At 48.7% G+C, this 14,421-nt stretch overlaps 3 protein-coding genes across 3 annotated transcripts; 1 reads left to right on the top strand and 2 right to left on the bottom strand.

Annotated features, from left to right (window-relative positions):
* On the top strand, positions 1-2,164 carry JR316_0012141 (uncharacterized protein; the record flags this gene model as incomplete). The annotated part of the gene is made up of 4 exons (XM_047897775.1): positions 1-612; positions 764-835; positions 996-1,097; positions 1,199-2,164. 4 exons carry the CDS (start codon positions 1-3, stop codon positions 2,162-2,164), a joined length of 1,752 nt encoding a protein of 583 aa, XP_047742664.1.
* A 915-nt stretch (positions 2,165-3,079) lies between these two features.
* JR316_0012140 (putative RING finger protein C16G5.03) lies at positions 3,080-6,200 on the bottom strand (the record flags this gene model as incomplete). Its single annotated transcript, XM_047897774.1, has 6 exons — positions 3,080-4,993; positions 5,050-5,111; positions 5,168-5,312; positions 5,381-5,518; positions 5,578-5,870; positions 5,948-6,200. 6 exons carry the CDS (start codon positions 6,198-6,200, stop codon positions 3,080-3,082), a joined length of 2,805 nt encoding a protein of 934 aa, XP_047742663.1.
* Positions 6,201-6,617: 417 nt separating this feature from the next.
* On the bottom strand, positions 6,618-14,195 carry JR316_0012139 (Calcium-channel protein cch1; the record flags this gene model as incomplete). Its single annotated transcript, XM_047897773.1, has 25 exons — positions 6,618-6,667; positions 6,735-6,802; positions 6,880-7,126; positions 7,183-7,334; positions 7,391-7,701; positions 7,756-7,916; positions 7,973-7,997; positions 8,058-8,166; positions 8,221-8,250; positions 8,307-8,483; positions 8,565-8,829; positions 8,888-8,934; positions 8,990-9,220; positions 9,279-10,334; positions 10,390-10,568; positions 10,620-10,903; positions 10,962-11,247; positions 11,309-11,753; positions 11,812-11,987; positions 12,046-12,135; positions 12,192-12,402; positions 12,451-12,533; positions 12,588-13,266; positions 13,316-13,492; positions 13,546-14,195. 25 exons carry the CDS (start codon positions 14,193-14,195, stop codon positions 6,618-6,620), a joined length of 6,189 nt encoding a protein of 2,062 aa, XP_047742662.1.
* Positions 14,196-14,421: the final 226 nt, after the last annotated feature.

Genomic DNA, 14,421 nt, shown 5'->3' with positions numbered 1-14,421 from the left:
ATGTCGGAATCCAACTCGTCTTCACCCACTCATAATCGTTCCGACACTAATATTACCCGCTATCCTCCTTCCACGACCTCACGACCTCACATACTCCTAGAAGAACGAGAAGAAGAACACCCTTCTGCACGACCTACACGCGAATACAGAGAGCCTCTCACCGTACGTCTCTCACCGCCCCCACCCCCGCCCTCGGAGCCACAGGGAGCCCCCCAATCGAGTCCTGCTCGCAGTAGCCCCCACACCACCGCACACACCGCCTACACACCCAGCAATACCTCCTTCGCCGTCCCCAGCACCAGCACCGCTACAGCCAGCACCAGCTCCACAACCCCACGCAGAAGACATCGATCCCGATCCACGGAACACTCCCCCGACCAACCCATGGCGAAACGCATGCGCAGAGATTCACCTGCCCCGCTTGGCAGGCCCGACGACCACTCCAGCCCGTCGTCAGACTCCCAAGATGACGACGCCGACAACGAGATGGACCTCGGTCAACTCCACCGCCCCGAGCCCCTCCCACAGGCCTCTGTACCCCCTAAGAAGAAACGAACACGCACCTTAACGACGCCGCACCAGTCTGCAGTATTGCACGCGCTGCTTGCCCAGGTATGTGTGTCCCGTCGCGGGGGGGTTGTTTGACAGCCCTTTCTGCATCATGTTCCGAAGGAATTTCTTTAACTAATTAACTCTTGTCCGGATTGTTCATTGCTCCCTTATCAATTTTATCACGCTCATTCGGTACTAAAACGCAAAAAAGTCACGATTTCCTACGACCGCTATGAGAGAAGAAGTCGGGCGTTCTATCGGGCTCAGCGCTCGGAAAGTCCAGGTAAGTAGTAAACACCACCGATATGCTCCCCTACCCCGCCGTGGATTTAATGCGCGTAGCTGACGAACTGTCTGTCAGATCTGGTTTCAGGTGAGAAAAAACATACGCTTCAATTTCCGGGCGGATTTTTATTTAGATTAACCGTTGCCGCGATCTACAGAACCAACGACAGAAGGCAAGGCGACCGCGCAGTCAAAGCGACACCCCGACTGCCCGACCACCCCAATACGGGCCGTTCCCCAATGCCGCGGAGACTATATCGGTGAGCAACTCACTTCCATATCGCGCCATCCTTAATGAAAAGGATCCTAATCTATTGCTATGTGCGTTCGGTTTTAATTAATTGTATTCAATTTATTGTAGCATGTCCATCGCGGTTTCGAGGAGCGCGGGCACGATCGCACGCACTACGCTCGCAACCCATCGCCTGAACATCAGCAACAGCCAACCACTGAAGATACATCAATTAGATTACTCGGTCCTGGCATGCCAGGCGCGCCGGTATACGCACCCCAAAGTTATCGGCAAGTGAGGCCCCCGCCCATATCAACTGCGATGCCCGTAGAATCGCGTTATCAAGCTGGATATAGCCTCCCGCGAGTCCTAAGCCCGCAGCCGTATAGCTCTCCGCGTATGTACCCGCTCCCCAACGTGCGCCCCGCGACGTCCCAGCCGAGCAGTTGGCGAGAGAGAGACCCGTCGCGCACGCTGCCCCCGCTCGAATCGACGCGCCCGTCGAGCTCGCACTATGTGCCTCCACGCATGCACGCGCCCGGCGCCCAAGTGTTCCCGCCGCCATCGAGGCCCCCGTTCATCCCCCACCGGTCGATTTCGCCCGAGCCTCGATTCGCGCACCATCCCCCTGAACCCCCCGCGCCGCGCCAGCCCATCACACTCCCGCCCCCATTCACACTTCAGCCGTCGCCACAATGGGACGAGGCATCGTACGTCCCGCGGCCCAGCTCGTCGGCGTGGTCCCGCCCCGACTCGCGCTCGACCCGGGGGCGCTCGACGTCACCTGTCGCCCTGCGCCGGGAACACATTGGGAGCAGTCTGACGGAAGGCAGCGGCTCTTCTGATACTTATTATCTAGCCGAGCACCCGGCGCATCTGCATTCGCCTTCGCCCCGAACTATGCCGCCCACCACGACCCCGCCCTCACGCTCAGGCCGCTATGATCCTGTTCGTGCGACTTATGTGCCGTTCTCGACACCTACAGTATCTCCTACCGTATCTCCTACACAGGCCACGGGAGGCGGCGGCGCGCATCCTGTTGACGAACGGGCCGATAGGAATGATGTGTCCCCTGCGCAAGAGGACCAACGCTGAAACTGTAATCCATCACTCTCTCGCAGAAAAAAATCTAATGTTAATTCTATGCTTTTCGTCCTGACCTGACACGCTCAACCCCTCTCGTGTTCTTTTTTCAACCTTCTTTTCCTTTTCTTTTCCTTTTTCTTTCTGTCTTTTTTTTCCCTTTTTTCTCGAAACCCTCACGCTATTAACGAAACAAATCACGCTGCCTAAAACAAGATGTCTCATTCGTTCTTTACAGGCTTACAGCCCCGCATTACGCGAGTACTATCCTTTCAACCTGCCTAAAACGTTCTTTCGTACCCCTGGAACACTACAAACATTATAATTTCCCCCGCCCTTCGTTAAAGCCCCGCTATTGTCGCAATATATTCTTGCGAGAACCCCATTCCGTCTGTGTCTAGACCGAATCAATCGACCTCTGTGCTTCACGCCTTCTTTTCGTCATCGCTTCCCCCTCTTTTGTTCTTGCTGTATCTTGGAATCCTTACATATACCCATTATAATTATCCCAGACCAGCGTTCGCTACTATTTTTCTATTGACATACATATACGTCTTTCCAAAGTATTTACTTCAAATTGTTGATTATTAGTACCCCATAATTGAAAACCACAATCCTTCCCTGCCCCAGAGTTTACGCGTGAATAACGCCAATTATATCGCGAAGCGTTTTCATTGTTTTCCAAGAAAAACAAATCTCCCAGAGATCTCGCGGAACATTTTTCCAAATTATTACCACCGTTCGTCATATATTTGAATGGAACGGATGGCTTCCCATAGGTATGTATTATAAATTTCATGAACAATCTCTCTTCTACATACTACATTTGCATGCCTAAGCATACATCTATCAAAATCACGGACAAGAATAATCAGAAACGGTGCTTCGATTTCTCATCTATTCTACTGATGATATACGCTTTTTTTCTCAATACCCACTTGCCTTCCGTTTCTCTGCTGCAAGACGAGCTCTCAGCTGAATGCGTGCTCGCAGTCTTGCTTCTCGTACGTTGGCTTCTTCTTCGGGGTGCTCGGGACCCGGATCAGTGTTCGCGTAGCTATTATCCTTTAGACTCTGTGCACTAGCGTCAGGGCGGTGTGGAGCATCACTTATGTCCCCCAAGGGCGCGTCCATGTGCACGGCAGACGCGTCAAACGATGACGAAGCTGGAGTAACAGCAGTCGACGACACTGGCATCCCATCTCGTAAAGCACGAGGGTCGGTATCATCTTGTATCCCCGGGCATCCAGCAGCCAGCTGTTTCTCGAATTCCAAGCGAGCCAGTAGCCTCGTGCGCGTTGTTTTTATCGCGCGTGGAACTGTCGAATGATTGACGAGTGTGATCGAATCGGTGTTTGTACAACCGTCTTTCCTAATGGGGATGTATTCCATTCCGGGAATTTCAGGGTCCGCCTGCACGTCATGATCGCGGTGAACTTTTTGTGCGTGGTCAGACGATGCGAGTCTCTGAACGGATCCGTCGACAGCACAGGTGGAGTGGCGGCCATGATTGGTGTTTGCCATCGGAGAGATACGCCCACCAGATATCTTGGGAGAGAACTTTGATGATGGGACCGCTGCATTCAATGAGATGGTGTCTGCTGCGCACATACCGTGGTTTGAATTCTGCGGTCTGTTGATATTTGATGACGAAGACTCTCCGTGAACATCAGTGATAACCTTGAGAGGTGAATTTGCAGCGTCATTCCTGGCGTTGGGCTCTAATGTACGATCCACTGAGTCCTCCTGCACAATATTTGTTGGCAGCCTAGCACTCATTGCATCGCTGACAATGTTGGTGCGGGGAATTTCTGTTGAAGAGCGGAATGGATCGGAGATTTTGGGATGACCAATTCCCACCCGTGTGTCCCGCGTGCTGGCGTTTGAACCCCGAGCATCAGCACGCGAGATATCCACAAAACGTGTCCCCGCTTGGCGCTCAACTGACAGAGATTGTGCCTGGGTATTTGAAGCTGGGGGAATGTCGGTGTGGTCCAATGATGCGGGAGGGAATTCCGTTGAGGCGCTCATAGGAGGAGCGGTTTCATTGGTTGAAGGTTGACGCGTCGGCTGCACCTTTGTGCTATCTGCAGCGCCCGTCCAAGTTTCCGCGTTCTTCGCGAGGTGTGCTTTTACCGAATCGCGTAAAGAGCTGTTACGAGGAGGCCTGAGCGCACGCGTTCTGGTGGGGCGACTGGGGACGGGCTTTGGATCCACATCCTCAAAAACGTCATTTGGCATATGTTTTCCATCCGGAGGATCATGGCCTAGATCCTGGTCTATTTCTTCGGCGTCGGGGGTGTTGGCGGATTCGGATATGTCATTAGCGAGTTCGATCGCCGCCTTGGGATATTCCTTCGCATCAGCTTTACCCTTTCCCTTCGTGCGATAATCGTCCGCTCCAACAATTGGCATATGCTTGACATTTCTGCTGGATGATGCTGCTGACGAAAATACAGTGCTCTTGGAAGACGATGCAATTGGAACATCTTTTTCCCATGTCTCGTTCGCGCCATCATGCGAGATCTCGTCATCAGAAATACTGGAACGTCCTTTATCCTGGAGATTCACATTTCTGGTTCGGATATGTGAACCATGCTCTGCATATTTGCTCGCTGACGCCCCGGGTGTATCGAAAGTGATCCTATTTCTGGTGGAAGGATATTGTCTTCCAGAAGGAGACCAGGAGCACTCGCGCTCCGATGATCTGGTCCTTGAGCGCAGGCGCTGTGTGCGATTCTCCTGGGAAGGGCCTGCAGTTGAGCGTGGGGGTGAAGAAGGATGCCATCTGCGGCTTCTCTCAAGGTCCGGCGGAGGAGGCACACCCGCAGGTAAATCATACTGAAAGAACAATTAGGAACTGACTTTATTTATTATTACGACACACGATGGCTGACCTGCACCACTGTGTCGTACACGAACAGGTCTCGGTACGGAGACCTGACGTAGCAATACACCTCTGTAGAGCCACGAGCTTCAATATGGCTTTTTTGTTCCGAGGAAAAAATTACTTGCCATGTGCGAAATGTTCAGCGTTGACGTGTCTTCCTCCCGGGGTATATGGCTCATCCATGTCCAGAAACTCAGAAATTAACTTCACCGCGGATTCGGAACGTATGTCGATTGCCTTCATTAAGGAGATGATAAGATTCGTAAGGAACTGACACATTAATATATTATCAGTAAAAGGCACCAAAAGCAAAGGTCAAAAGTTATTTCAGGACATACTTCGACGTCAAGGCCCTCCCAGACTTGGAGTTCTCGCCTTAGAAAGCTCGTGGTGCGAGATATGAGTTCTTGAGAGTTCGAGAACTGCGAGGGAGTAGGATATGGGCGATATTTCGTGTAGGAATTTGATGCAACATGCTATATCTGAATGTAAGTAAAGTCTCTCGAGGATGCATATTGCTGGCATACACTCGCACCTTGGCATATAAATCGTGCTGGTATATCCATCTCCGCTTGAGGATAGACCGCTCCAATTTATCAAACTCCTCGTGTTCTCTTACACGCGTTCCCCATTCGCGTTCACGTCTTCTTCTAGCGTTCTGCCTCGTAGTCCGTAGAACGGCATTGGTAGCTTGGGCTGGACGAGAAGGGGGAGGTGATGTCCGTAAGGGAGATAGATAATGTTTGCGATAATCATACCGCGATCTGATAGAGTGTATGAGGTAGTCTCCTATAGCCTGCGAACAAAGTGGGCATCGTCGAGATTGCTCTGAAATAGTGGTTACGGAATCAGTACAGTGTCCATGCCTCAAGTGCTCGACGTCATTCAGTTCGAAAAAGACTTACCTGCCCACATCAGCAAACACTCGAAACAGAATTCATGTGAGCATTTGGGTATCACAGTTCGGTCCACGACGGAGTGCAGGCATATACTGCAGTTGTTCTCGTCTTCTTCGTCCTCGACAGCGTCATCTTCATTTATGTCTGCAACTTCGGAGTCATTTCCCTGGATCTCGTTCGGTTCCACATCGAGATGAGTCGGCGTTCGTTCTTCAAGCTTTATACGTTTCGCTGCAGGTGGAGATGTTGGTCTAGTCATACAATGTGCCTGTTGTCTAGGATAGTAAGAGATGAGAGATTGTAGTTAAGCTTAATCAGGTATACAGTCAAGATTTGAGGAACTGAACGGATTTGTCAGCAGCACAGGTAGAAACGGACATCCCATTATTGACCCATACGAGTAAGTCACTAGATGATTTTCGGGGTCCAAATATCCTACTAATACGAACATGGATGGATAAGTACATATGCTGGGGTGGTATCAAATTATAGTTTACAATAAAAAAGCAATATGAAGAATGAATGAGCGAATGATGATGCTTGTGCTGGGATAGTGGTACAGATGCTCTAGCCATAAAGATGATAAAGGGAAAAAAAGAATAAACCGTCGTGAGTATGTAGAGTCTACTTCCGTGAGTCCGAGCAATAGATAAAGTGAATAAAATAGAAATTAGAATTAAAAGCCTTTGTTGCCTTTTTCCTCTTCTGCAACCTCCATCATAAGATCTGCGTAGGAAGAAGTATCAGCTCGATTGTCTCTCAAAATCCCATGATTGATGGATTAGATTCTTACCTCCCCAAACTGAACTCTGCATGGCATTTACGACATCTTGCGGATCATCATCAACCAGAGATGTTCGTCTGATAGATAGAACAGGAGCAAAAAGAAATGAGTTAAACCCGCGGGTAATTGAATTAAAAAGTAGAGATAAACATACGGCGACCTGAAGGTGTCGGCTGTGAATGTGCTGTAATCACTTCCACGGCGACTGCTACGTTGCAGCTTCGGTCCGGACGATGTGTCCATCGCGAGAGAATAATCTGCATGACTGTATCGAGGATTCAAGGGGACAGGTGTCGGGCTTCCTGGTGAGAATGAATGATCACCAAATCCAGCACTGGAGATATCACGCGACGACATGGGGGGCGTCCCTGGCATCGTTTCGACCACGATGGAAGGGATGTCTAAAGGGATTCGATTAGACGTCTTCTTTAGAAAATCAGGGTAGAGAACGACCAACCTTGCTCATATTTCTCGGCCCGTTTTCTCTCAAGATGCGCCAGAAAACGTCGCCGATACGAGATTGTCTTCAACAGCGAGCGCACACGATCCAAGTTGACAAGATCAGTGACCAATTTGTTCGTCTCTGTCCGCACAACTAGGTCTTGTAAGCTGGTTATCAAAAATACGTCAGTCAAAGTCAACTAGAAGAAAGAGATGTCACTTACACCAATGCCTCTGCATCAACAATCAATTTATGATGTGCCAGAAGGGTAAGCATGTCAGTAAAAGATATTCCTAGACCTTGCTCGTGTGATATGCTGGCTTCATGGTAGAGGCGTCTGTATATGGCCTTCCGCTTCCGCACGTCAGCGTAGTCAATGCCATCTACGATTGATTCCAATTTGTTGAGGTCAACACCATCCACCACACGAGAGCCCCAGGCTTTCTTGTCTAAAGGATCTTTGCAGACGCTGAGTATATTCCGGACGCTATACTCGGCTGGGTAGATGCGAACTTCAAACACTCCAGTGAGTTTCTGCAGGGGTTCAACTAAGCCATGACAATTTGGAAAACAATTGACGTATCATACCTGAAAAAACGCTGCGAAACGGTGACGCTCGAGGTAACCAGTTTTCTGATTCGAAAATTCGCCCCATATCTTTTTGAATGAACGCATTTGCTCTCTCGAGATTGACTTAGACCCGCTGCCCGAAGCCTGGAACACATAGGAGAAATTCTCGACGACCACACCTAGGAAAACGTCTATGAAGACCGCGGCTAGATTTAGGAAAATACAAGAAACTTACCAGTAAACATGTTGACAAAGATGTACTGTAATTAACGAGCATGAGCAATTCATCATGTCCAAATGCTGGGAAAATGGCTGCTTACCATGCTGAGCAGATTCCAGGCAATAAATAGTGTAAATGCCCATGCGGTACTTCCACAATCCGACTCAGACTCATTTGGAGATTCAGTGCATCGCGGGTAAGTTAGATCACTAAATGCAAAAATAAGTTTGGGGTGGACCCAGGGTGAAGAGAAATTCTCTTACTAATCATGCATGTACTGGTTCCATCCCTCGCTGACGTTCCAGAAATGTTAATATCAATGGGAATGTGAAGAAGTAAGGCAACACACCCAGTACTCTGGAACGCAAGCATCACAAGTGCTGATCCCAACGAAGAGTAATTTGTGGTCGGCGTCTCCGCTCCACCCCATTTCGTTAATCCGAAAACTTCCATGTATAAGATCGCGAAGAAGATGAATAACACGAGCCATAGGCCCAACAGGCTGAAGATGACCGGAAGACTTGACCTGAAAACAGAAATAGAAAGCGGTTCGTCAGTCAGTCAGTCATTGCCCCATTGAGACGAGGTAACGGGTTGTTAAGCTTACACCGCGGTCTTGAAGAGCATATTCAAGCTGTTGGTACGTTGCACGAGCTTGAATGCGATGCTGACCAAAAACAACTTTTGTAGTTGTTGTGTGCCGTACCCGCTGTGACCGAAGCGGACAATAAGGGTGGTTATAAAGCTTCCGCTGGCAACTACCATATCAAAAAGATTCCAGCCGTTCGCACGGAAGCTTCGCCATCCGAGGCCAAACCACCGAATGAAGACATCCACAAGAAAAATGAACATGAGAGCAAGGAAGAAGTCGTCTATGAATAACGATATCAGCTTCAAGGAGACCGTAAATGAAAGAGCCCCCCAACGTACTTCGGAAGGTTTCTGCCAAGTTGGCGGTTGTAGAGAATGATTGTGTCCTGAAAATGCAATTAGCCTAGATGAAAGTTTAAAGGAAGGCTGGATATGGCATACATCAACGCGATAATGTGAAGAACGAACAACAATGTAGTTGCTCTAGACCACCATCCATGCTTGTGAACGGCACGATCAAAGCACCATTTCCTTATGCGACCTGTGGGTCGAACCTTTGGACGCTTGGACGGCTTCTGCCTCTTGAACAATTTCTGCAAGTCGATCCACTCGCGCTGGGCTTTCGTCAAAAGAGCAGTACCAGTTTTCGAACTGAAATTCCCTATGATAATACTAAACTTGTGTGTTAGCCAACTGCTTCCCATTGTAACATAACATGTTCATGCTTTACCTAATGAAGAGTGTCAAGATCACAACACCACCCATGAGGTTATAGATAACGAAGAAGATGGCATTCGCCTGTGACGCATTGGTCCTTGGTTGCTGTCCCGGCCCAGTAATACTGGTCGCAACACCCATAACATCAATCCAACCTTCCAGAGACACGATCTCGAAGAGAATGAGCAACGAAGAGCGGAATGAGTCGAAGCTAAATGTGGTGGATGGTGATGGATTGTCCCAGGACCGAGGAACAGGGAAGCCAAAAGCATCGTCGTAAACAGTATTGACATACTCTCCAATACAATCCTCTACACCATTGGCATCGCCGTCATTGCAAAGGTTCATTCGACCGTTGAAGATATTGAGACCCCAGACAGCGTAGGGAATCATGTATAGGATTGCCAAAACAGCAGCATCCAAGATCCGGCTTGCTCCAGAGATGATGAGAGTCTGGAACGTGTTTCTCATCTTGTCGATGAGCGTGATAAGCCTGAGTGCCCTGAGAGCTTTCAAAGACCGTGTAAATCGACTAAGTCCACCGATGAATATCAAACCAGTCGTGACGTTGATGATAATCCCAATCATGATCACAAAATCCAAGCAGTTCCATATACTTAGAAGGTAGCCGTTTGGGGTGAAAACGAACCCATCGGCGATGATTTTGATCATGAATTCGACAAAAAGGGAGAATCCAAATGCCGCTTCTGCGATTTCGAACCATGCCCCACGAATCAGTCCGAATTGCTGAAAATAATGACGACGGTATGCGGGTGTAGCGATGCCTTCAACGACAATGCCCCCAATGACAGTTAGAAGCAATACCAGTTGGAAAATAGGATGTGCAACTGGAGACGGTGGTGTGCCAAAAATTCGCTCTCCTCTGGCTGGCTGGACGACCTTTTGACAGAGTTTGCGCAACCAATTCTTCTGGCCGATGACCCAAAATACTTTGTCATATGACGGATGGTCGCGGATGAAGTCAGCCTTCTGAGCCCGTCTTTCGTGGTATTCGTCGTCTGCAGCTTCTGCAAGGCCGACCGTCGGGTTGACAGAAGCCAAAAGCTCCCTGGAGATACATTATCGCTACAAAGTACTCGACAAAAATAAATAATAGAACTTACAGGTGCCGGTCCATTTCCTCATCAAAAGGATCCGCACTTGGTTCTTGTCGGCGATGTAAAGTATTCATAGGAATATCTTGCATTTTAGCTTCGCCTGCAAATAACTGTTGCAATGCAGTCAATGATTTCGACGAGTAATGTTGAGGCTTCATAAAGCGACGTTTCCGAACTGATTTTTGCTGTAATTATGTTAACACGGGTGACATACGACGAAAATCAGGAGTTCTTACAACAGGTGCCGTTGTGGTCCTCGAGTCAACTCTAGAGATGGCGTAATCTTGCACCAGTGTCTTCTGCATAGGCAAAACGAGGTTCGAGGGCAAGTTCGACACTTTGGCTGTTTCAGGGTTAGCTTTTACAAATCGGTAAGGATTCAAACGCCTAAGCCAAGTGACTGTGCCGTGTCGAGCTTTGTGTTGACTGTAGTAGTTTGATGCTTGTTTCCCCTTCTTCTGTTCCTCTGCAACTTCAAAATTTTCGTTGATCACGGCAATGAACATTTGGAGAACAATAACTGGAAACAACTGGAATTCAGAGATAGAACCGAGGAATATACCCAAAAAACAACTCACAGTTTGCAAATAACATCCACGCGGAAATGAATATCAGGGCGATGACCGTCTGCCCAAGAGGCATTTCCGCCATCCCAGCACCATACAAAACGTCGACCCAATTCTCCGAGGAGAAAACCTGATACATTGCCAAAAAGGAATTGAAAATCTCGCCAAAGTTTATAGTGACATCATCTCCAAAATCGCCTCGAAGAAATTGGGCGGCCACCAAAGCGGCGATATAGTTGATGATGACTAGGAACAATGCCATGTTCGAAAGACCGTACATGTTACCGAACACCGCCATCTACGACATTGATTATACATGAGTGACACTCTTGAAGGATAAAAGATGCAACAAATCATACCAGCAATGGCTTCATGCGTGGAACGACCAAAATCACACGATAGAACCTTGCCAACTGGAAGATCGTAAACCAAGGGTATACTGCCGAGTGCCGAATGACAGGAATTTGTATGATTGTTGATACAATGGCAAAAATTGAGTCAAGCCAGTTATTCCCGTGTCTAAAAAATGATCTCCAATCCGGTAACGTTGCGAGGACTCTAAGACCAATTTCAAAATCAAAAGCAATGGTGATAGCGATTTCACCATAAAACATCAACGTTTCGTGCATTGGCGAGACGTTGACAGTTCGTGTGGCTTGAAGGACAAGTTCAGTGAGTGCGAGAATGATCCAGCACCATTTTGTGTAGGCATATATGGTCCTCGCTGGGTTAGATCTTGTAACTGCTTTACGTCCATCCACAATGGCCCATCCGTCATCTTTCTCCTTATCGATGGCGATGAGTCTGGGGGCAACTTAAGGTTCAGCCAATGTACGGGTAAATAAACCACTTCTACACTTACGGAGCAGCTCCGAATGCACTTTTCTTCGTTTCGGACCTGATAGCAGCGAAGGTATTGGTAATGACGGCGACAAATAAGTTGATGAGCCAGAAGTTGAGAACAACGACAGCAATAATGAAGAAAAAACACGAGACAAAGAATTCAGCATCTATCATTGAGTACATTAAAGGAGTCCACTAGATAGAAATTTGGTCAGATGGGGACAAATTATACAACAAAGTTGCGGAAACTTACGCCATTGGCGGTGGCAACGATAATAACTTGAAGTGCTGAATAGTATATCGCATCGAAACTTTCAATGCCCATTTTTGGGTTAGAGATTTCCTGCGCAATGGCAGATTTGAATATGGAATAATTAATGATATAAAGAATCTAAATACCATGCAGACTTGGCCAAGAGGGCATATGTAACCTTTCGGGCTCGTCGTCGTAGAATTATCTTGTTGAAGGTACCCTGTCGCATTTAATGTCACAGGGTCGATGTATCCGCCGCAAAATTGGCCGTCTCGCAGGTGTGGTCCTTCTCCGAGAGTTGGGCTAATGACACAGGTGCGTCGCAAAGAACCGTTAAAAGATTGCACTCCAATAATTCTGCGAGATAATTAGAGGCGAATGGACATATAAATATAGATCACGTACGAAAATAGGACCATAGCGAATAGCACAAAATAAGCCACGCTCGTCAAGAGAGGTCTGGCGGTCTTTAATGAATGCATTATAGTCTAAGGAATCGATTGAGCACATTTTCAAAGCACAGTATAGTAGAAAAGACTCACAGTGGTACCTGAAGTAATCGTCAAGAGTCTCGCAGTTCTGATCACACTCATCGCCCTGAACACCCCAATGTGGTATTTACCCTTCTCGGCGCCCGTAATTGCCAAAGCGAATGTTATCCAAAAGCTAATGATTGCAATAAAATCAATCCTGCTCCAGCTTTGCCTGAGATAAGGCACATTACGCGATGTTTTATCGTGCAGATGACCAATGCTCAACCGGAAAGGAAGTGCGATAGAATCCGGGTGGTTCGCGCTGTTCTCCGAGCGCATAGCCATCGAGAGTATGGTAGGTTCATGATTCTCTGGCGGGAAGCTGGTGTTGGGCGGTCGTTGGGTGGAATGCATTCCAGCGCCCGCAGTACCGTTGGCGCGCCCGTTTGTTAAGTTGTCCCGGTAAGGATTGCTAGTTGCATGAGCTGTCGAGGTCATTGGATATACTGAAGCGGGTGGGGGTGCACTGAGCGCAAAGGGGCGGAAAATCCGCTTTTGAAGGCGTGAAAGACGTTGCGAAAAAGATGGGCCACGCGTTAATGTTGTAGGTCGCGCCATGCCTGGTGTAGGCACAGGTGCTGGGGTATATGGTTCTGATTGTGCTGTCGGAGAAGAAAAGAGCGTGAACATCGACACTTCGGGGTCGAACAAGAATCCAGTAACACATATGCGAGCAACAGCTTCTAGCCTGTGGATACTGGTCAATGACTGGAAGATGAGGGACAAAAAAGACGCACGTAAATACAATAAAGAGTACAAATAGAACATAGTCCGTCCAAGAATGAAAGTAGCCTTTTACAATGGGTGGAAGCGCTGGGCCGTTTGCAGTTGGAAGCGTCAGAGAAGGGAAGGCCTGGGCGGTTAATACAGCAGCGTTTAACACGATTAATATCAGAATCATAGGTTCAGTTAGACTGCAAGATATTCATTAGTCGCATACGGTTTCAAAGTTTCGTAGGAAACGCACGGATGAACGAGAAATCTAAATAGTGCCAGGCGAACGCGGCTGTCCGGTCCCAAGAATCCCAGTGTCCGACCGCGAATTGGTAGAACCTGCTTCAAGTCTGGCATTGGAGGCTCATCGTCGTCTTCGTCATCCTGTAGCTTTTTATCTTTGTCCTGGTCATTATCCCCGAGCCTGAGCTGCCCCTCCAAGCCCGTATTCGCCAGATTCACGACGCGCAACGACATTCTCCGCAGGTTCTTCGACACCGACTTGATAGCTGTTTCCGTCTTCTTCAACGGTGAAGGCGACACGCTATATCGCAGTGTCCGCCTTCGGGACCGGGGCGTCTGACCACCCTCGTTTTCTGGGTCGTTCGAGCTGTATCCCTCGGAACCATGATCCCCCATACCACTATGCGACATGTTCGCCGTCAAATGAGCTTCGTCGTCCTCCCTATGCCCATCGTCCATCTCATGTTCAAAGTGGCCCCTCCCTGATGGCACGAGAGACGTCGTCGACGGCCCAGCTATTTGATTCGTATAGGAATCGTCGCTGTAAGTGTGCGATGGCACCCGAGGTGTATACTGTCGAGTCGAATCGATAGCATACGGATGAGTGCGCTCGTCACTTGGCACGTAAAAGGGGTCTCGGTCCTGCGTTTGCTGCGACATCGAGCCGCTCTGAATCGTCGTTGTCGTCGTCGCCAACCGGCGCGGCGACGTTTGTATTGAATCCAGATCAAGATAAAGCGGGTCCGGGCTCAGGTTGTTGGTTCTGCCAGATTCCCTTAACCTATTTCCCCAGCTCCTTCGTCGTGCAAGTGTCGAGTCCGATGGCTCAAGCGCGGGCGAATTGGGTGCTGAGAAACCTACTGACAAGTCTATTGCAGAGGTGGTC

This window comes from Psilocybe cubensis, chromosome 12 (assembly GCF_017499595.1).
Source record: "Psilocybe cubensis strain MGC-MH-2018 chromosome 12, whole genome shotgun sequence".
Lineage (NCBI taxonomy): Eukaryota > Fungi > Basidiomycota > Agaricomycetes > Agaricales > Agrocybaceae > Psilocybe > Psilocybe cubensis.
Note: the sequence above shows the minus strand (reverse complement) of the source record. Positions and strands in the feature narration are given on the sequence as shown.